General features: G+C 46.5%; 1 protein-coding gene across 6 annotated transcripts in view; it reads left to right on the top strand.

Moving 5' to 3' along the window:
* TFDP2 (transcription factor Dp-2) overlaps window positions 1–22,517 on the top strand; it is a 631,051-nt gene that overhangs the window by 74,167 nt on the left and 534,367 nt on the right. For all 6 annotated transcript variants that reach the window (XM_086943706.1, XM_086943705.1, XM_086943703.1 and 3 more), the window contains exon 2: window positions 14,866–14,969. In XM_086943706.1, the coding sequence (XP_086799832.1) occupies window positions 14,967–14,969 (3 nt within the window). In that variant the 5' untranslated portion in view covers window positions 14,866–14,966. The remainder of the gene's footprint in view (window positions 1–14,865; window positions 14,970–22,517) is intronic.

Raw genomic sequence — 22,517 nt, 5'->3', positions numbered from 1 at the left:
TTATAGAGTGGAGTCGAATGAGTAGAGTGAAGTGGCATAAGGCACTGTGGTGAAGAGTAGATTGGCATAAAGTGCAGTGGTGTAGAGTGCATTGGTTTTGAGTAAAGTGGTGGAGAATGCATTGGTGTAGAATGCAGTGGCATAGAGTAGATTGTTTCAGAGTGAAGTGGTGTGGAGTGGTGCAGGGTAGAGTGGGATGGTGTAGGGTAGAGTGCAGAGATGTAGTGCAGAGTGCAGTGGCATAGAGTATATTGGTGCAGAATAGATTAGCAAAGAGTGGAGTTATGTAGAGTGCATTGGCTTAGAGCAGCACAGAGCTGAATGGTGCAGAGTAGAGTGCAGTGGCGCAGAGTAGAGTGCAGTGACAGAACGGCATAACATGCAGTGGTGTAGTGTTGCAAAGTAGAGTATAGTGGCATAGAGTGAAGTGCTGCAAAGTAGGTGGCCCAGAGTGCAGTGGCATAGAGTGCAGTGGAGTAGTGTAGAGGGGCGCTGCGTAGAGGTCAGTGGCATAGGGTGCAGTGATATAGAGTAGAGTATCACAGAGTGAAGTAGAGTGCAGTGGCGTAGGGTACATTGTTTCAAAGTAGAGTAAAGTGGCATGGCGTGGAGTGGTGCAGAGTAGAGTGCGGTGTCAAGGAGTAGTGGTGTGGCACAGAGTGCAGTGTTGCATAGTAGAGTGGCATTAGAGTAGAGCGGAGTAGCCTAGACTGGAGTGGTGTAGAGTGCAATGGTTCATAGTATAGTGGGGTAGACTACTCTGGCGCAGAGTAGAGAGGTGCAGAGTAGAGAGGTGCAGGGTGCAGTATTATAGAGTGAAGTGGTGTACAGTAGAGTGTAGTGGCGTAGAGTGTAGTGGTGTCAGTGCATTGGCATAGAATGCAGTAGAGTGACCTGGACTAGAGTGGTGCAGAGTAGAGTGAGGTGGCATAGAGTGCAGTGGCTCAGAGTAGAGTGGTAGAGAGTGCAATGTTGCAGATTAAAGTGGCGTAGAGTGAATTGGTGTAGAGTACTGTGGCATAGAGTCTTGTAGAGTTTAGTGGTGTACAGCTCAGTGGTGCGGAGAAGATTGGCATAGAGTGCAGTGGGGTGGAGAGCAGCAGCGTAGAACAGAGTGGTGTAGAGAAGAGTGGCACAGGGTATATTGCTGTGGCGTGGAATAGCATACAGTGGAATGGCGCAGCGTGGAATAGAGTAGAGTGCAGTGTCGTTCAGTACAGTTGTGCAGAGTAGATTAGTGTCTTTGTGTGGATTGGTGTGCAGTGCGGTGGCATAGTGTGTTGTTGTGTGTAGTGGCATACAGTGCAGTAGAGTGGTGCAGAGTAGATTGCAGTGGCATAGAGTGTAGAGGTGCAGAATAGAGTTGCATAGAGTTCAGTGGCAGAGAGTGCAGTGTTGTAGAGTGGAGTGGTGCAGGGTAGAGTGGAGTGATGCAGAGTAGAGTGTAGTAAGAATAATAATTGATAGACCGGATGCAGAACAATGTCATACATTCACCCCAGTACACAGATCTGGGCCTAAATCCATAGTTTTTTTGCTCTCCATGCCATTCCAGTTTGAACCCAGCCATATGCAAATCCGTCTTGACCCTACACCCAATGGTAACAGTCCAGCCCGAACTGCCAGGCCAGGTCTTTCCAAATGAGGTCGCGCACTGCTCGTCCCATCAGCGTGTGACCCCGGAGTATGATGGTCGTCCCTGGACTGGAAACCAGTATCCTAGGACCAGTTTCAGGGTTTCGCCCCTCATCAGCCAGGACAGCTCGACTCCAGTGGCATGGAGAGCACGGGACCCACATCTGGGTATACCCATCCCACTCGGGGTGACAAATGCAAAAAGAACAATTGATGAACAGAACCCAGAACAAAGCCACCCATCAACTGTGTGTCTTTTGCTTTCTCACCCTAAGTGTGCCGGGTATGCTCCGACATGGGTCCCGGGCTCCCTGTGCCACTGGATTCAAGCTATCCTGCTGATGAGAGGTAAAACCCAGAAAACGGTCCTAGGATGCTTGCTTCCAGTCCAGGGAGGACCTGGCCTGGCAGTTTGGGCTGGACTGTTTCCCTGAGGCTCATGGTCAAGACTGATTTGCATATGGCCAATTCTAAACTGGGGTGGCATGGTGAGCAAAAGAATTATGGATTTAACCCAGATGTCTTGACTGGGGGGATGTTTTGATTTTTTCTGCATTCTGTCCATCAACTGGGTGTCTTTTGAGTAGAGTGTAGTGGCATTGAGTTCAGTGGTAGAAAGTGCAACGTTGCAGAGTAGACTGTCAGAGAGTGCAGTTGTGTATAGTAGAGTGACATAGACGGCATTGGCATAGAGTGCAGTGGCGTAGAGTAGAGCGACATAGAGAGAAGTGGCCTAGAGTACAATGGTTTAGAGTAAAGTTGCATAGAGTGCAGTGGCGCAGAGTAGATTGGTGCAGAGTGCATTTGTTTTGAGTAAAGTGATGTAGAGTGCATTGGCATAGAGTGCAGTGGTTTGAGTAGAGAGCTCTGGAGTAAAATAGAGTGGTGCAGAGTGTGAGAAGTTGGCCTGATATATGATGTTTCCAATTTTCGAACCACCTTGTATCAGTCCAAACAATCCCTTATGGTGTCTGGTTGTAAGTCAACCTTATTAGACAAGCTATCTTAAGGGAGGCATAGACTAAGTAGCCTGAAAGGCTTAACTCAAGAGGTCGTGTTAAGCGAGCTGTTTTACCACATACAATCATGTAATATCAAATGAAAGGACACCAAACAAGTATATATTATAAAAATATATGTATTTATTTCTAAAACAATCCCCAGTACTCTTTATGAGCAAAGGGGCACAAGCGTTAAATCAAAAGCACAGTATAACATACAAAGTTGCACAATTATGGATGACAGCGGGTGGCCACTCAAACCATATATTAAAAAAGTGGTATAAGAGATACCAATCGAACAGTGGTTAGGCCTAGGGCCTAGAGAATCGCTGGGAGCAGTCTGGACTAGCAATGCTGAAGTCGGGAAAAGCCCGCAGGATTCGGGTGCAGCACGTAAAGTGCAGCTTGCATGGTGCGTAAAAGTTACACAAATAGAGTTTAAGGACACTTCCGCTGAACCTAGAGGAACAAAACTTTAGACACAGACCCTAGAGGTGTGTACTAGTGTGGGAAGACCGGCGTTGCAATGTTACCTCACCCACAGGAAGCGGGTGCATAGGGTCGAAGTGGCGTCGGGTTTTGACACGCAGGCTCTTGGTGCTTGGAGCTGAAGATGCTGCAGGCGATGGGAAGGAGAAGTGTCCGGTGGGATCCAAGGGTGGATCGGAGTAGAAAAGTACCTGAAAGCAGAGGGGACAGAGTCTGGGTCACTCAGCAGTGACCAGGGTGGAACCAGGACGGAACCAGGCAATGTCGGGCGCCATCAGGTGGTCGTCGAGGAGCTTCTCTCCGCTGTCACGTGGGCTCTGGGGCATCTGCGACGTCCAGGAGCAGGTCACGATCTGTCCCACGCCGGCTCTCACTGTCAGCGCAGTCGGCTTCAAGATTGGAGCAAACAACACTTGGCAAGAGCAATCCACGCAGGACCGGGGGATTGCTTCTCACTCGGACCAGAAGGGTCAGAGCGGGGGCTCCTTTTCAGCGGAGCTGGTGCAAGTCTGGGGCAACCAGAATCGCAAGTCGGTTTTAGGTTTTCGTCGGCACAGGGGCCACAAGCCAGCTGGCAAGTGACCGGGCCAACGCGTCGAGCCAAAGTAAGCAGAAGGGCCCCACGCAGCACTCGTCGAGTGTAGAGGGGTGAGCTTCGATACAAGAGTGGCTCAGGGTTGGGGCTTCTCAGACCCCGGTGTACAGCTTCGAGGATCACTCGTGGGCTGCACGGTCAGCGTCTCGTGGCCTTTTCAAGATGTCGTGCCCCACACTTCCGGTCGCCTCCACGGGTCTCAGCTCTGCAGGGACTGTGGATCCGGCTGTAGGAAGGCAGGCAAGCTTGATCTCGTCGATCTCTGTCGCTCGAGTTCCGGCGGGAACTGCAACAAAGCAAGGGTCGAGGTGCTGGATGGTGCCTGTTTGCACAGGGTGGTCACTCCTTGACCACAAGGGAGATTCTTCAGTCTTCTACGTGGAGTAGGATGTCAAAGAGTCCAGAGTTTCATTTCAAATGTTTCGTCGGGATAATCTGAGTGCTTTGGCACTGCTCCCATTCTTATACCAATCTAGGGGGCTGGATTACCTGCTAGGTCCCCTCCTATGGGTGGGACCCAGGAAGGGGGTGGATACACCCCTTTCCTTTGATCCAGGCCGCACTGGGACAGGGGCTGGTGTGCCCCAGAACCGGTTTGGCCGGATTATGCAAGGGGCAGCCTTGTGCTCCCCAGGCAGTGTCTGGTTTCTTTCAAACCTCCCTCTACAATCCACTATCTCCTGTCTGGGGTGGTGTAACACCACCCTGCGACAGGAAACCCTTTGTCCAGGCCTCCTCTGCTGAGTTTCGGTCAGCAGCAGGAGGTCAGACCCGTGACTGTGGCAGAGGCATCCATTTTGTGGATCTGAGGCTCTTTTAAAAATCAACCGCATTTTAGCAAAGTAACATGTCTTCTCCCTCTAGAGGGGTGGAATGCTATCCCTGTCGACAGAACTGTCGAGGGGATAGTATTCCAAATCGTATGACACCTTACACAACATGTTTTGATAAAGCCAAACCAAAGTTGCTATATAACCGCGAGGATTATCAGGCACTTAATAGTATATGGTATGGCATTATCCCGGATCAGCTTAGGGAGTTGTTCCCGACAGCTGCAGACAGGCTCAGCTCATGCCAGAGCTCCATCTCACATTAAACCACGCACTCTGCCCCCAGGATTGATAAGGCCTTCCATAGGAGTGGCTCACAGGTTTATATGTGTCCAGATAAAGGTTTAGATATAGGTATACTATATCTAAGCAAGGGGTGATTACACCCACTTGCCCCAGCTGAGTGATCAGCCAGTTGTGTCAATTTAAGAACCAGCCAGGGGTGGCAAAAGATATGCTGCAGCCCCTGGTAGGCCTTGGTGGCACCTATGCCCTGAGCACCTATAGTGCATGGTACAGGGGCTGACAAGGAGTCCATTTCCAATTGTGGTATGTACCTATAGCACATGTATTACGAATTTAGAGAGAGAACAGCAGGCTGGGGGTCTGATTAGCAGGCCCACAGCCTCAGTAAGTCGAAAACCAGTGAAGCAAAAAGCAAAAATTTGGAGTGACCATAGGATAGCAGACCCTACTCTCCTACACAGAGTGCATTGGTGCAGATTGCAGTGGCATAGAGTAGATTGTTTCAGTATAGATTGGTGTGGTGCTCTGTAGAGTACAGTGGCATAGAGTACAGTGGTGCAGAGTGGAGGGTACAGGGTAGAGTGCAGTGGCGTAGAATGCAATGGCATTGAGTAGAATGGTCCCGAGTGGAGTGGTGTAGAGTGCAGTTGTGAAGAGTTCAGTTGTGTATAGTAGAGTGGCGTGGGTGAGAGTTCATTGGCATAGAGTACAGTGGTGCAGAACAGAGAGACATAGTGGAGTAGTACAGAGCAGAGTGCAGTGTGGAGTGGTGCAGAGTAGACTGCAGTGGCTTGGCGTGGTGTAGAGTGGAGTAGGGTAAAGTGGAGTATCAATGGTATGGTAGCATACTGGCTTTAGTGGAAATGTCATCACCTAGTGTATTGATTTGTTTTGATTATATTAAAATATGTATTTCCACCAGACAAAATAGTTACCCAAAATGTGCTTCATATGTGCTTTCCATATTCAGAAATATCTGCAGTGTTCAATTACAGACATTTTAACTTTGTGTTGTGCTAGAAAAAAATAACATTTTACAGCAGACCCAAGTACCCTGCATGATTGTCTCATAAATCTTCTCACTTTGAAGTCAGAGAAAGCAAAGTAAACACCAAGCTCCCTAGGAAACAGAGCCTGACATTTGACCTCTCTCTTTCAATGCACAGCAAATGTGATAAGATAGGAACAAGATTTAAAGACCTGTTTACCGAAATTCAGTACTGGTGGAATAATACAGTAAATATGGTTTGGGCACGGGATGGGATGACCTCAAGCTGGAAAGCCCCAAAAAAATAAAGGCAGCAAATAGAAAGTCAGAAAATGTGAGTTACTAACCCCACAGCCAATGATAAGCAATAGACTGAATGCATTCCCAGGGAAGCTTTTCAAATGCCCCCAAGATGCCGTTTGCAAACTAGGCTTTGACCTAAATAATGTACAGGGAAAACACTCTTCTGCGTCAGACTTTTCATAGGCTCTTAGTGCACTCTTACAGTAACGGGTTGTGGTAAGGTACATGTGAGTTACTAACCCCACAGCCAATGATAAGCAATAGACTGAATGCATTCCCAGGGAAGCTTTTCAAATGCCCCCAAGATGCCGTTTGCAAACTAGGCTTTGACCTAAATAATGTACAGGGAAAACACTCTTCTGCGTCAGACTTTTCATAGGCTCTTAGTGCACTCTTACAGTAACGGGTTGTGGTAAGGTACATTGTCAACCTTATTTCAAATAATTCTCAGCTTTGATAAAAACAGAACCTTGCATGTATTTGTCTGAAGGCAAAGTGTGAAGTGAGGATGACATTTTAAAAAGCTCAAGAACTATAATGTGAAAAAGCATGTGACTCGGGCACATCGAGGAATGCTTTTCCCCGGAAAATAATTCGGTTGCAGGCATTTTACGGTATGAATTGAAGTGTGCATAAAACAGTTATAATCAGGGTACACTAATATATCTGCTGCTGCAACAGTTTTAAACTGCACATTCAGTTCACTGAGCTATCTAGAAATGTGGTAGTGTCACAACAGGAAAACCAGATTTTTTTCAGTTTGGCAAAGAGAAGATTGACATTAGAGTGGCTCTGCCAGTTCAGGTTTGTAGAGGTGTTTATGCATTTATAAAAACGTGTGTGTCATTAACAATGAGCATAATATGGATCTATATTTGAATTTATATGTGTCCATATATTATTTGATTGCCTTTGAAATGTTTTGCTGTCACTTTTAAAGTGCATTTTCTTGTCTTATGCTAACTAGGCCTGATTACCATCATGTTCAAAATGGATGACGTATCCTGAAATGAAATGAATTTAAGATTTCTAAAGTGCACTACTACCCATAGGTGTCTAGGCACTGACTCCCAGTAGGTAAGAAAGGGTTATAAATTAAACCAGGCATCACTTGTAGACCAAAGGAAAACAATATAAGTGCTGTTCTAATTATTAAACAGCCATATTTTAAGAACCTTACGAAAGTTAGACAGTTTTTTTGTGGTTTTTAATTTAAGAGGCATCGAGTTCCAAAGTTTGGCAGTAGCCACTGCAAAACTCTTGCCTCCCCAAGTGACTCTCTTAATTTGAGGTACAACCAAATTGGCTTGGGAGGAAGATCTTAAAGTCCTAGAATGGGCGTTTCGTTGAAAGAGCTGTCTGATGGATTCTGGGACATCAAGATGAAGGGCCTTAAAAGCTATGCACAGAGACTTGAACATTACCCGCTTTCTTACCGGAGCCAGTAAAGTAAGGGGAGAGATTGTGAGACTGACTGATGTTTTGGTATCCCTAGAAGCAGTCTGGCCACTGCATTTTGGACCATTTGGAGCTTATGCAGAGCTTTCATATGAAGAAAAGGCCATTACAAAAGTCTATTTTAGAAAAGACTAGTGCAGTGATCACTGCTTTGCGTAGGTCCAAAGGAATGAAGGGAAAAACGTACCTTAGTGATTTGAACATAAAGAAACACGAAGAGGTGATGGCATTAGCGTGTCCCACAAAGGAAAGCTTTTCATCAAATTGGACTCCCAAATTTTTCACTTTGAGCACAGGAATTGGGAGAGCACCCATTTCCTGAGGCCACCATTTGGGAGAACAAAATGATGGGTGATTGCCAAAAAGTAGCACCTCTGTTTTGTCTGAATTTAATTTCAGACAACTGTTGGACATCCAACTCCCAAGCTGTAACATGCAGTCGTGAAAGCTTTCTGCAGTTCTGTTAAGATCTTCTGTGACCGACACTACGAACTGGGTGTCGTCAGAATATGAGACAACTGATTAACCTAAACTTTTGATCAGTGAGGCTAGAGGAGTAACGTAGAGATTAAAAAGAGTGGGGTTCAGTGCCGATCCTTGCGGTACACATTAGGGTAGAGTAAAAGATGTTGACCTGTGGCTGTTAAATTCCACGAACTGAACTCTGTCAGTAAGAAAGGATCTAAGGAACTTAAGGGCAGTGCCCCTGACTCCTAACTCAAACAGACGATTAATAAGGAGTTCATGGTAAACGGTGTTGAATGCTGCCGAGAGATCTAACAAAATTATGGCAGTGTTCCCTCCCTCTTCTAAAGTTGTTCTAACATACTCAGAGGTGTAATCAGAACACATTCACTGTTTATTATTTCAGCTGCATGTATTCATTCAAGTCATATTTGTTTATTTCCAAATTATGTTGTTCTAGTAGAAATCTCTCTATCATCGGCTTAGTGATTTTTCTACTTTTAAGGTTTCTTATGCTTCCTCACTGTATTGCATTCATTCACAATAGTTCACTGTTGTTGTGGAACTAGTTTGTTCTGCTATCTTCAAAATGGCATTAGCATGGAGGGGGCTGAATCAATATTGATGTGGTGGGGTAGTGCTTACATGGTAAGATAGTAGGATGCTCAAAATTTCTATACTCTGATTTGTTGAAATTAAATTCTTTTACTCACGCCATGATGAATCTCCTGTTTTCATGCACCGTCAGTGTCGCTCCCATCGGTAACAACGCCCGCACAAGGTTCACCAAGCTGGCTAGCTGATACACCGAAGACCTGAGAACTGCCAAACAACACTATAAACAACAGGAAAGAAGATGGTGGACCAGCAAGGACACGGCTGACAAGACCGCCTTCAAGATAATTTCAACCTCTACCACACAGTTGAGAGATTCGTAGAAAAAGGCCTTAGACTTATGCATTGAATCAAGCTCCAGTAACAGCAAGGACTCTTTAACATAGTCAAAGAATTCTCCCACCCTTGAGCTGCACGAAACCACATTACTCCCTCACACGACAAGATCTCCTACAACTACAGAAACTTCAAACCCCAGCCCAAGGCCACCTACTTCTTCAATCAACACAGTGATCCTGCAACCCCCACAGACATCGGTCCACTTAGGGGCCCCAACCAACCTATGCGTTCACCACATCTTCAATCTAGGCGAAGCCAGAATCATGCACATACTCATCACTTTGTTTAACACCTCAATTGCCACTGCCTCATTCCCTGGGGACTGGAAACATGCAAGTCAATGCCTTGCTGAAGAAACCATTGGCAGACCCCAGGGAAATCAACAACTAGCGTCCGATTTCCCTGCTCCCGTTCTAGGCCAAAGTATTAGAAAAAGCCATCAACCAGCAGCTCTCCTCACATCTGGAACAGAACCTCCTACTCAACTCCTACCAATCTGGATTCCACATTAACCACAGCACAGAGGCAGCACTCATCGCGACTACCGACGACATTGAGCCCTACTCGACTGAGGAGATACTGTGGCTCGGATCCTCCTAGCCCTCTTGCCAGCCTTTGATATGATCTCCCACCACACACATCACGGGGCTGCACAACATAGGCATCCAAGGAGTCGCTCTTAGATGCATCACATCTCTCCTCGCCAGAAGAATGCAAAAAGTCTGTCTCCCCCACTTTATCTTCGAACCCAGGGAAATCATCTGTGAAGTGCCCAAAGGATCCTCGTTCAACTCCACCTTCTTCAACACTTATATTCTGTATCTGGCCAGCATTGTTAAAACCCACGGTCTCAGCATCATATTCTACGTTGACAACACACAACTCATCCTCTTCCTCTGTGAAGACAGCCCCAAGACCAACTTCCACAACTGCATGACAAATTTCCCCTGCCTAAAGCTCAACACGGATAAGACCGCAGTACTGATTTTTGGAAACACAAGCTCCCTATGGGTCTCATCCTGGTGGTACTCCTACCCCCACTGACCACGCTAGGGGATACTAGGCATTATTCTTGCATCAAGCTAACCATTATGACTCGGGTTAACCCAGTCACCTCCTCCTCCTTCTCTATCTTCTGCATGTAAGATATTAAAATAACTACCTAAAAGCTCAAGATGCACCATCACTCAGGCCCTCACCTCCAGCTGACTGGACTGCGTCAACTCTCTCTACTTTGGAATTGCAGCTCACGTATTCCGACATCTACAGACCATACAGAATTCCTCAACCAGACTCGTCCTGGACCGGAGGGAACTCCACTGGCTTCCTGTACAGAAGGGATGCCAGCTCAAGCTCTTGACCCATGCATACAAGGCCCTACACAACTGTGGACCCGTCTACTTAAACCACCGTCTGAACTTCCACCAGTCCACCATACACCTCTGCTCCTCGTACCTCTCTCTAGCCTTTACCCCCTGCATCTAACGCAGCAGATGCAGAGGTTGCTCCTTTTCCTACTTAGCAGTGAAGACATGGAACGAGCTACCCTTTCATCTATGGACGTCGTATCGCTTCCAGAGTTACGAAACTCCCGGAAGACCTGGCTATTTGGCTAATCAACTGGATCCTGCCTAGATACCCCCACGGGTGTCAAGTAGTGTGCAACACATCTACTGATTGATTGATGTTTTATGAGAACATTTCCTCTATAAACCCTCAAATTTGGGATGAGTGTGATAAGTTTCCGATGCTGCTGGGGATTGTGTCAGATTGCTTGCTGATTTTGCAGCTCATTTAGGACTTTGAATATTCGTGATTTTGCCTATGATTCTGTTTTGTCCTTTTGCTGAGTGCTTTCATGGCAATGGCTTTATGCATCTGCACTTACATTTTCTATAATATAACTTTTGAATTGTTTAAATAGATCTTTCTAAATTTTCTAATTCCACCCTAGAGCTCATTGAGTCTGTTCTTCCTTATTTTACTTTATTTTTAATATGCTGTCCTGTATCTTATCTTGGGTTAAATTATTAAATACATTTGAGATTTAAAACCTTCTCTGATCCACCCACCTCTGGACATGGTATTGAGGTGACTTTTGGGGTGTAGGATTTGAAGGGTTTTCAGTGCCCACAAAGTCTAGATTTCTACTTAACAGTTCTGGTTTGGCTAGTCCTTTCTATGGAGCAAGAACACATTTTTATTTCTCAAAGAGCATACCTGCCATTTGAGACCTAACTTGAATTTTGGATACCTGACTTGGAGTCCAGAATCTAGAGTCTAGTGCATACATGGTTTAATCCTGATCCCTGATTTAATGCGGCCCTTCTGATGAGTCTGTTTGAACGCAAGTGTATTTACTTAGCGATCCAACAAAAGTCACCAACATACCAACCCAATACCACCCGTTATCTCACTTCATCATTTGTTGGCAAGAGTGCCCTTTATGAATCATGGGCAAGGAGGCATTCTGATTGAAAGTTGTGTAGTATCCCAGTGTCTGTGCTAGTATTCAAGACACAGGGTACAAACTGTTAATTCCAGTTTTTTACAACACATTTGCCACAGTGCTATTATTTTTGGGCTAGCTTGTATCTAATGTAGGTATTGCCATAGTGGCCAGAACCAACTTCCTTTCGGTTTGTTGCTACTATATATTGTCCTAAAGACATATTTTAAAATCGTATACTGAACAGTGCAGAGAATTTGTCATAATGTTTTTTTTTAGCTCAACTACAGATGACAGCATTGATTCACGTGTGAAGTGGAACTATGGGATCCCCGGTCTAAAGATCATTTCATTAAATTTGTGTTGTGATGGTTGTGGGTTGACTTTTTGGTCTTAACTGATCTTCTCTATAAAATAGTTTTCAGTATTGTAACAGTGAACTATTGACTTCAATGTACATTTCAGTCACACTGTCTACCTCACTGAAATTGGCCTATTATTTTTACGAACTATATGCCTTAACTTTATTTTGCTTGTGTCTGTTTGCTGTTCTTGCTACCATATATGTTTGTAATTTTCAGGGGCTTCACAGCAGATTTTACTCGGGCTCAGTATTGTTACATGTTATTTATCATGTTGTTTTTGCACCACACCTTTTCCGCTTTCCTCGCTGCGTTTCAAAAGCTGCAACATGCTAAGGACTTAGTAAGATCCCTCTACCTAAATATACTTCTAGAGTGATTTGAAACCATGAAGGATAGTAACTACCTATGCATGGCATCCATTTTGTCTTCATGACTGCACTCTTCTTGAATTATGTTCAGCGTGCCACTGATTTTCACACCATTTCTGATACCTGTTTTTTTTAAAAAGCTCCTTCTGTCCCCACTTTTCCCTCAGTTGCATTGTGGGTTCTTGTGTGGGCTGCAGAATCTGTGCATCATTGAGTCATTCGTATGTTGCTTATTTATGGTGTTTCTGAAAGCAGTGCCTGCAGGAGGATGGGTGTGTTAGGTCATAAGGCGACTGCAGTATCATGAGGGATGTTGCAAGGCTGATAACAGGACCAGTATACCCTTCTGTTTTTCTACAACTAGGCTGCTCTCGTTTGAATATTTTTATTTGGTGTAAACCTAAACATCCACATTGGCAAGAGTATAAAGTACACACTAAGTTTCACATTTACAACCATGCCACTCCCATACTGATATCTGGATTGTCCGAGTGAAAGCGAAGACAAAAATCTATACATTATCCACAGATATAAAGAGAATCACTACAGGAGTACATGCTCGTGTCTACATAGCTTTAGGAAGAGTTCCATACTGCACAACAGCTGTGCCACTCCCTCCCCCCTCTTTTGGCCCCGGCTTCACATAATAGATTGGACCGAGATATGCAAGTAAACGCCTGTCCAACATAGGGCCCCTGTAAGAGTATGTAAGCATAGACGTAGGGGTATGAGGTCCATCATGTCGTACAGTTCTGTACCTCTTGGGGGTTGTTTTTGCAGTAGAAAGGCTAGTAGCCGCATTGGTGAGTACAGGGTTACACACTGACAGCTTCTCTGTGCTAACATCGGAATGGGACTACTAAAGTTGGTACTTCAATGTATCAAAAGAATCCTTGCATTATTCCCGACTTGATGCCAAAGTCTAATATACAGTAACTTTTAAGTAAATGTCTACTTTAAAAAGTTGCCGCTCTGTAACCCAAAGGTTTTGGAGTGACTGTTTACTGCTGATGGCCACACAACAGCCTTTTACTCTCCTGTGGGGAGGTGTGAATGCCTCTCAGAAAGAAACACAAAGTGTATGCTTGAGAAGAGGTGTTACCTTTCCCTGGCAGGAAGACCAAGCAGGGTGTGAGTCCAAAAGGTGAGCTTCAAAGGAGAGGCTGCCTTTGAAGGGCAAATGGTGGAGACACACAAGAGGGGCTACTCTTTTGTTCTACTAGACAGGTTGTTGTCGGGGACAGAGAGAGAAAATAGTTGCCAAACCAGTTTTCCCAAGGGTATGTAGTCCCTAGTTGGCCACACCTCTAGGGTGGGCTATCCAGCACCACACACTGAGGGGTGCTGCCATCTTGGGAGATGGCAAAATATTGCATTCTGGGATAGCTATATGCCACAGTAGTAACTGCATCCCTGATGGCAAATTCTAGGCTTTATATTGGCACCCCTTGCACACAGACCTCATATCACGTCTGCACTGGAGAGGTCTGAAGAACTACTGCCCTACTGTTTCCTCGACCGGACAAAGAGAGACTGTTCCAAAGACTGGACTGCACCTGCTGATCCTTGGGCTAGCAATGGGAGAACTGTGCTTGTGGTACCCTGCTCGAGTAAAGGTCATCACCGAGCTCCAGACAGAAGGGGTGACTCCAAGTGTCAGTTGGATGACTCCCCGTTAGAGCTAAAGGGCCACAGAAGCTGAAGAAGCTACTTTGGTGAGTTGATAACCCAGATTTCCTGACCACTCTTGATACTCAAAAGTTACACCTGAGTCTGCTGGACACAGGAGAGTCATGGGATGGTAGTTTTGTCACCCAAGACGGACACCAGCATCAGTTAAGGAGAACCAATAGTTTTGATGTACTTTGAGACCAGCATGCCAGTGCCAACTGGTTTTTGGCTGAACTTCAACCAGACTTCGAGGGACATCAACCCCTCTGGCCAAAGTCACCCCAACCATGTCCGTAGACCAAGTGGTGGCCCCAGGAAGACCCCCATCATCAGATCGACATTCTCAGCACCCTTCAGCATCTTCAGCATCCTGTATCCCATGGATCAGGACCACTCAATTGATGTTTATGGCGATTCAACCATAGAACCTAGACTGAGCTGGAGACTGTTGTGACTATAAGGTGACTGTCCTACCTAGCCTCATTGGCCCCTATGACTTGCTTCCGGCCAGAGTTGGTCACCCAGACCGGGCAAGAGTAGTCGTTCCCAACTTAACAAAAATATTCTAAGGTTTTCCAAGTAACTCGAACACCCGTAGTTACCAATGCTTGTTTGTGATTTGAATGAAAAGCAGTGATTTAGTATTTGTTTAATAATTTATATCTCCAGGACCCACCGGTGGATTTTATTTGTTTTTGGTGTCTAAAATATTATACAAATCAGAGCTATTTATAAAAATTGGTGTTGGATTTCTTTTGTGCTGTTTCTTATTCAACTGGTTTGGTACTTCTAAATGCTTTGAACTTGTTCCTTTGACAAAGCTTGACTGCTCGAAGCCACAGCTACCCACTGTTGAGCTACGGTGTTACATACGAGCCTGACAGGACCCCGACTTTGAGTTTATTACGTGGTGAGGTCCTATATTCACGCCATATAATAAACTGCAATCCTCTCTGTCCGCAAATCTATCACAGCCATAAAACATGTTTAATATCGTTTTCCTTTGAGTTGCTTTTTATTAGTATGTTTTCTTGTTTCACTTTTTCAGGTAACAATTAAGTCAAGCGCTTTCCTGTACCCAACATCAACCTACCGGCCAAGATTTTGCCAAACTCATTATCACCCATTAACGTGAATGTTGGCCACCAAATGGTGAGTACGGCAACTTACATTTTTTACTGTGGGCCAGGATTAATGGTGCTGTGCTAACCAGGCTTATCACTGAAAACATGAACATTTTATTGCATAGTCCTTAAGTTCCCATTTGTTGTTTTTAGCATGCAGATAGAACGGTTTAGTATCCTTCTTGGTAGTGTATAATATGCACTTTATGTATATGCTTTTGTAGCTATAGCATCCTTTATAATACGACATTGAATCATGCAAGAGCTTACAAGTCACCAAAAACATCATATAGGACAGGGGTTCTTGTGACGTTACTAGCAGATTGTAGTTTTTTGTGAAACAATCTATTAAAGTTTAAATGCACCACCTAGGCACTGTGTTGTGCTTTTTTACCCCATAGAGAAGTGGTATTCAAACATTTTAATTCTAAACCCCTCCCCTGGTGAAAACAATACATCGAGTCCCCCTCTGAGTTTTTCCAATTATTCTATTCAATTGGCAATGTTTGAATATATGTCTAGACTTATTTATTTATTGCAGTTAAGTTCTGTTACTGTTTTAAAAATGCAATCAAATGCATAATTGCCAAGCAGACTATTCTGGTAAGGCAGGCCTTACTAACGCGTACAAGTGTCCGTCCACAGTATGATTATTAGAAGCAGGGTGGGGGTTTTGAAATATATTTGGAGTCCCTTCCCTTTTGACACTTACTCCCAGCTTTGATATAAATGACAAAAGAGGTTAGTGATGGCCCCTTTCAGAGCATCTTATTGTCGCTAATTTTTATCAGCTTAAAACAAAGCACCGTTATCAACATAATGCTTCTTTTGGCCAGAGCCTGCCTCCCAATATCCCCCCCCTATCACTTGAGGTCCCTCCAAGGGGGGTCTGCCCCCCCCCCCCCAGTTTGAATCTTGCCATAGAGTTATGTAGTGTGGAAATGTTTCGTGTTTCCTGAGAGAAAATGGTTATGATTATGAGTACTCCTGGGAATTTGCCCCGAGGTGTTTGTCAATTCAATGACAGTAAGTAATCCACTCAAAATATATACGTAAGCTTCATCGGTACATTTGCAACTGTAAAACTGATATTTCTGTGAAGCCTGCCCAGTCAGGCAGCTGGGAGACGTGGCAGACACCGAAACCTTGACATTAGGGCGAGATATGCAGAAAGAGCGATGTGCACCACAAGAGGGACCCAAATCCTGCATGTTTAAGTTTGGTTGCTTTCTGAACTTTACAGTAATTTTGTAAGATAAGTGGCAAAACGTGCGGTATGCTGCAGTTTGTGTGTGGGGTTTCCCCTGGCTTTAAATGGAAACGCCACTGTGCACTTTTTTTCATGCGAATTGCATAGGTTTCATGTGATAGTTTTTTACTGGGTTGAAATCCCCCCCCCCCCCCCCACAGATATTTAAAAATATTTCTGCCCATTTTTACTTAAGTTTCCTAGAGATTTGTACTTTTTAATCCTTTTCCCGTTTATTTCTTTGAGTGCATTGAGGCACAACTACTTTTTTTTTTTTAAAATAAAAGTTTTTATTAAGAAGAAAAACAGAGCATATCAAGCAATAAATGTACAAAAGGATACAAAAGACATAAGATACAGTTGAGCCACATATTCGTCGAAAGTGGAGGACCTTAGAGAACAGACCCCACCTCCACTGACACCATGACCATAAAAATCAAACAATATATGGATACATAGGGACTAAAAGGGGATTGTAGTTCAGCCACATGTATGTCTAATGCTAAGAGCCCTAGGGGGAAGATCTCACCCTATCCATCGCCATGTCTGCAGTAGGAGAACTGCAGATCTCGCCTCTGTATATATTCCACGGCCCCCACTTCGTATCCCACTTTTTAGGTCAACCTCTGAGTTTGTACAAAGTTTTCTCGGCCAACATAGCCCTGTCCATCTCTGCCACCCATCGTATCACAAGCGGGGGGTCAGGGGAGCCCCAGTGCATTGCTATGGAATGTTTGACAAGGAGGCACCCCAAGGCCAACCACTGGTGTTCTATGTCCGTCAAGTCAGTCGCCTCTCAAACATTGAGGATCCCTCACCGGGGAGCGAGTGGAATCGGTTTCTTTAGTGCCTCTGTCATTTTCTTATTTACAACAAGGGGTGGTAAGGAACAGAGTCTCTGAATTAAGCAGAAAGCTCTCACCCAGTCAAGAGATCAGGGCTAGATCCAACACCGTTTTTTAGCTCACTGCACCATCCCAGTTTCAGAACCTGGCTGTATGCAAATTAGTCTGTTCCTGTCCCAGTGCATGATGGGAACAGGGCAAACCAAACTACAAAAGCCAATTCTTACACTGGGAAGGAAACAAGCTCCCGGGGACCAGTTTCTGGCATTACAGCCGTCTTCGGCCCGGTTTGCTTGAATCCTGATGGTGCAATGAGCAAGGGTCTCACATCTGAGAATACCCTTCCACGCTTAGGGTGGACAAAAATATTTACAACAAGGGGTGGTGAGGAACAGAGTCTCTGAATTAAGCAGAAAGCTCTCACCCAGTCAAGAGATCAGGGCTAGATCCAACACCGTTTTTTAGGTCTCGCCTGTCGATGCGCATGCGCATCGAGCAAGGCGAGAGTATTGGCACTTATCCGCTCTTTATCCACACTGCAAGGAATCGTGGCGATTCCTTGCAGTGCACGAGAAATTTAAGCTCAATGCGCATGCGCATTGAGCTTTAATGCGCGTGCCACATGCCCCCAGCCGCCTGCCTTGCCTACTCTCTCTCACAGCCTCCCCCAGCTCCGCCCCCTCACTACTTGATTGCACGGCCGCTAGGCCGTGCCTCCCCTACTCTCCTCCCCCCTCCTCCTCTCCTCCCCTGCCATGCCCCTGATCTAGATTGTCCCCGTGTCCCTCTCCGCCCCCTCACTACTTGATTGCACGGCCGCTAGGCCGTGCCTCCCCTACTCTCCTCCCCCCTCCTCCTCTCCTCCCCTGCCATGCCCCTGATCTAGATTGTCCCCGTGTCCCTCTCCGCCCCCTCACTACTTGATTGCACGGCCGCTAGGCCGTGCCTCCCCTACTCTCCTCCCCCCTCCTCCTCTCCTCCCCTGCCATGCCCCTGATCTAGATTGTCCCCGTGTCCCTCTAGCCCTCCTCTGTCGCACCGTGTGCCCCTCGGCAGCGGCCTGGTGTCTCCGCCGCCAGCTCTCCCGCCACAATCCGAGCCCAGAGCTTCGCAGGAAGCTGTGGCGGCACCGACTGCTCGGTTAAAATATCCGCTTGCCCTGTTCGAGGATTATAATTAAAAATAACCATTGCCTACGCGCGCAGGGCCGCCTTTGTTCTGAGCCGTCGCTTTGTGTGGCGCATTCCTCTGAGAGGAGAGGACGAGGTCCCACCCCGGGCTCAGGCAGGAATGACAGAAAACAAGTTTGCGCATCCTCTCAGCGAACATGTCTGAGGCGCTGCTCGTGTGAACCAGGAACAGGATTACCAGGCGACTGCGTCACCGCCTGCGCAGCCAGCACAGATTTGCATTTCTAGCACCCCACACTTGCAATGCAGAACGTTCATTTTCGAAGCACTAACTACAACTCCCAGAATGCAATAGATGTTCATATGCGTTCAGGAGTCAGAACAACGTATCCTCAGCTGAATCAGTCGTTCAGACGCAGCGTTAGAGAAGGTGCACAGCAGCCATGCAGTGACAGTGGTATTGCCAATTTAAAGGTACAGAAGCCTCGCCGAGAAGTGCTAGTACCATAACATTAGATGAACAGTCATGCAAAGTGATATCATTTTCAGGTAAAACGTATATGAGCGTTGCTACGTACTGCCAGTACAGACCCAAAGCCTCAGTATGCTAGCCCCAAGAAGTGCATGTCATGCCTAAGTTAAAGTGTAGCATCCAAGATGAGTAGTGGTGATACTGTGCCTTTATAAGTACAAGCCTTTCAGAGCAGTTCCGGCACTGCCCCGTCAGAAATAGAGCAGCCTTGGTGAAGTGCTTGTATTACATCGAGAAATGCAAACTCTCCCATTAAAAGCAAGCAGCCACGCTGAGAAAATCTAGCACCTGTCCCACTGATGAGTGTGATATACCGGGTGAGAAATGCAAGAACTGTCCAATTTAAAATACTTCCTCGTCGCAGAGAAGCGCCTCCTGTGCCAACAACACAACTAATAAGTGCCGACACTCGTCCCTGAAACCGAAGTGCAGTGTCCGAGCCTGCCAGCGGCTGTCATCTTCAAGGGATCACAACTGAAGAATCTACTTCCTTTTTTTCCTTTTTTTTAATAGAAAAACCAAAGTACGCTGTTTTCAGCCTTGGTCTTACCACCAGGAGGATATATAACCCGTTGTCCCCTCACCCTCACTCTCACTCATCCTCACTCACCCTCAACACCACACACTCACTCACCCTCACTCACCCTCAACACCTCACCCTCAACTCCTCACTCACCCTCACTCTCACTCATCCTCACTCAACCACCCTCAACTTCACTTACCCTCAACGCCTCACCCAACACCTCACCTTCACTCACCATCAACATCTCACCCTCACTCACCCACAAAACATCAGCCTCAACCCCTCACCCTCAATCACTCACCCTCAACCATTCACCCTCACTCACCCTCCCTCACCCTCAATTCCTCACCCACACCCTCAACACTTCACCCTAAACACCTCACTCATCCTCAACGCCTCCCCCTCCCCCTCACTCCCCCTCACCCTCACTCACCCTCACTCACCCTCAACACCTCACCCTCACTAACACTGAAACCCTCAATCACCCTCACTCTTACTCTCACTCACACTCTACACCTCAGCCTCACCCTCACTCACTCACCCTCAACACCTCACCCTCACCCCCTCAACCCCTCACCCCCTCACCCTCACTCGCCCTCACCCTCAACCCCTCACCCTCAACACCTCACCCCCTCACCCTCAACTCCTCACCCTCACTCACTCTCAACACCTCACCCTCAACCCCTCACCCTCAACACCTCACCCTCAACACCTCACCCTCAACACCTCACCCTCAACACCTCACCCTCAACACCTCACCCTCAACACCTCACCCTCAACACCTCACCCTCAACACCTCACCCTCAACACCTCACCCTCAACCCCTCACCCTCAACCCCTCACCCTCAACACCTCACCCTCACTCACCCTCACTCACACTCACTCACACTCACTCACACTCACTCACACTCACTCACCCTCACTCACCCTCACTCACCCTCACTCACCCTCAACCCCTCACTCACCCTCACTCATCCTCACTCACCCTCAACCCCTCACCCACCCTCAACCCCTCACCCTAACTCACAATCACCCTCACTCACCCTCACCCACTCTCACTCTCACTCACCCTCAACCCCTCACTCACCCTCAACACCTCACTCACCCTCACCCTCACTCACCCTCAACACCTCACCCTCACACAGTGCAATAGGTCTCAGAGGATTTTTAGTTAAAGCTTTTACAATTGTTTATGGCTTTTTTGATTTGTAATTCTTTAGCATTGGCTACAAAAAATAAAAATGCAAAAGATTTACAACAAAAAACCCATAAACAATTCTAAAAGCACTAACTCTAATGCTGCGAGACCTATTGCATTTCCAATGCTTGTTAGCTCACTGCACCATCCCAGTTTCAGAACCTGGCTGTATGCAAATTAGTCTGTTCCTGTCCCAGTGCATGATGGGAACAGGGCAAACCAAACTACAAAAGCCAATTCTTACACTGGGAAGGAAACAAGCTCCCGGGGACCGGTTTCTGGCATTACAGCCGTCTTCGGCCCGGTTTGCTTGAATCCTGATGGTGCAATGAGCAAGGGTCTCACATCTGAGAATACCCTTCCACGCTTAGGGTGGACAAAAATATTTACAACAAGGGGTGGTGAGGAACAGAGTCTCTGAATTAAGCAGAAAGCTCTCACCCAGTCAAGAGATCAGGGCTAGATCCAACACCGTTTTTTAGCTCACTGCACCATCCCAGTTTCAGAACCTGGCTGTATGCAAATTAGTCTGTTCCTGTCCCAGTGCATGATGGGAACAGGGCAAACCAAACTACAAAAGCCAATTCTTACACTGGGAAGGAAACAAGCTCCCGGGGACCGGTTTCTGGCATTACAGCCGTCTTCGGCCCGGTTTGCTTGAATCCTGATGGTGCAATGAGCAAGGGTCTCACATCTGAGAATACCCTTCCACGCTTAGGGTGGACAAAAATATTTACAACAAGGGGTGGTGAGGAACAGAGTCTCTGAATTAAGCAGAAAGCTCTCACCCAGTCAAGAGATCAGGGCTAGATCCAACACCGTTTATTAGATCACTGCACCATCCCAGTTTCAGAACCTGGCTGTATGCAAATTAGTCTGTTCCTGTCCCAGTGCATGATGGGAACAGGGCAAACCAATCTACAAAAGCCAATTCTTACACTGGGAAGGAAACAAGCTCCCGGGGACCGGTTTCTGGCATTACAGCCGTCTTCGGCCCGGTTTGCTTGAATCCTGATGGTGCAATGAGCAAGGGTCTCACATCTGAGAATACCCTTCCACGCTTAGGGTGGACAAAAATATTTACAACAAGGGGTGGTGCGGAACAGAGTCTCTGAATTAAGCAGAAAGCTCTCACCCAGTCAAGAGATCAGGGCTAGATCCAACACTGTTTTTTAGCTCACTGCACCATCCCAGTTTCAGAACCTGGCTGTATGCAAATTAGTCTGTTCCTGTCCCAGTGCATGATGGGAACAGGGCAAACCAAACTACAAAAGCCAATTCTTACACTGGGAAGGAAACAAGCTCCCTTTCTCACTGCACCATCAGGATTCAAGCAAGCCGGGCCGAAGACGGCTGAAATGCCAGAAACCGGTCCCCGGTAGCTTGTCTCCTTTCTGGTGAAGAATTGGCTTGGAAGTTTAGTCTGCCCTGTTCCCATGATGCACTGGGCCAGGGACAGACTGATTTGCATATAGCCAGGTTATGAGCTGGGATGGTGCAGTGAGATAAATAACGGTGATGGATCAAGCCCTGATCTTTGGACTGGGTAAGAGTGGTCTGCTTAATTCAGACACTCTGTTCATCACCACCCCCTTTTCTGAATCGTTTTTGGCCACTATAGGTGTGGCAGGGTATACTCAGACATGAGTCCCTTTCTCACTGCACCATCAGGATTCAAGCAAGCCGGGCCGAAGACGGCTGAAATGCCAGAAACCGGTCCCCGGTAGCTTGTCTCCTTTCTGGTGAAGAATTGGCTTGGTAGTTTAGTCTGCCCTGTTCCCATGATGCACTGGGCCAGGGACAGACTGATTTGCATATAGCCAGGTTCTGAGCTGGGATGGTGCAGTGAGATAAATAACGGTGATGGATCAAGCCCTGATCTTTGGACTGGGTAAGAGTGGTCTGCTTAATTCAGACACTCTGTTCATCACCACCCCCTTTTCTGAATCGTTTTTGGCCACTATAGGTGTGGCAGGGTATACTCAGACATGAGTCCCTTCCTCACTGCACCATCAGGATTCAAGCAAGCCGGGCCGAAGACGGCTGAAATGCCAGAAACCGGTCCCCGGTAGCTTGTCTCCTTTCTGGTGAAGAATTGG

The sequence above is a fragment of the Lissotriton vulgaris genome, chromosome 11 (genome assembly GCF_964263255.1).
Source record: "Lissotriton vulgaris chromosome 11, aLisVul1.2, whole genome shotgun sequence".
Classification (NCBI taxonomy): Eukaryota; Metazoa; Chordata; class Amphibia; order Caudata; family Salamandridae; genus Lissotriton; species Lissotriton vulgaris.
This window is presented reverse-complemented; position numbering and strand designations above follow the sequence as displayed.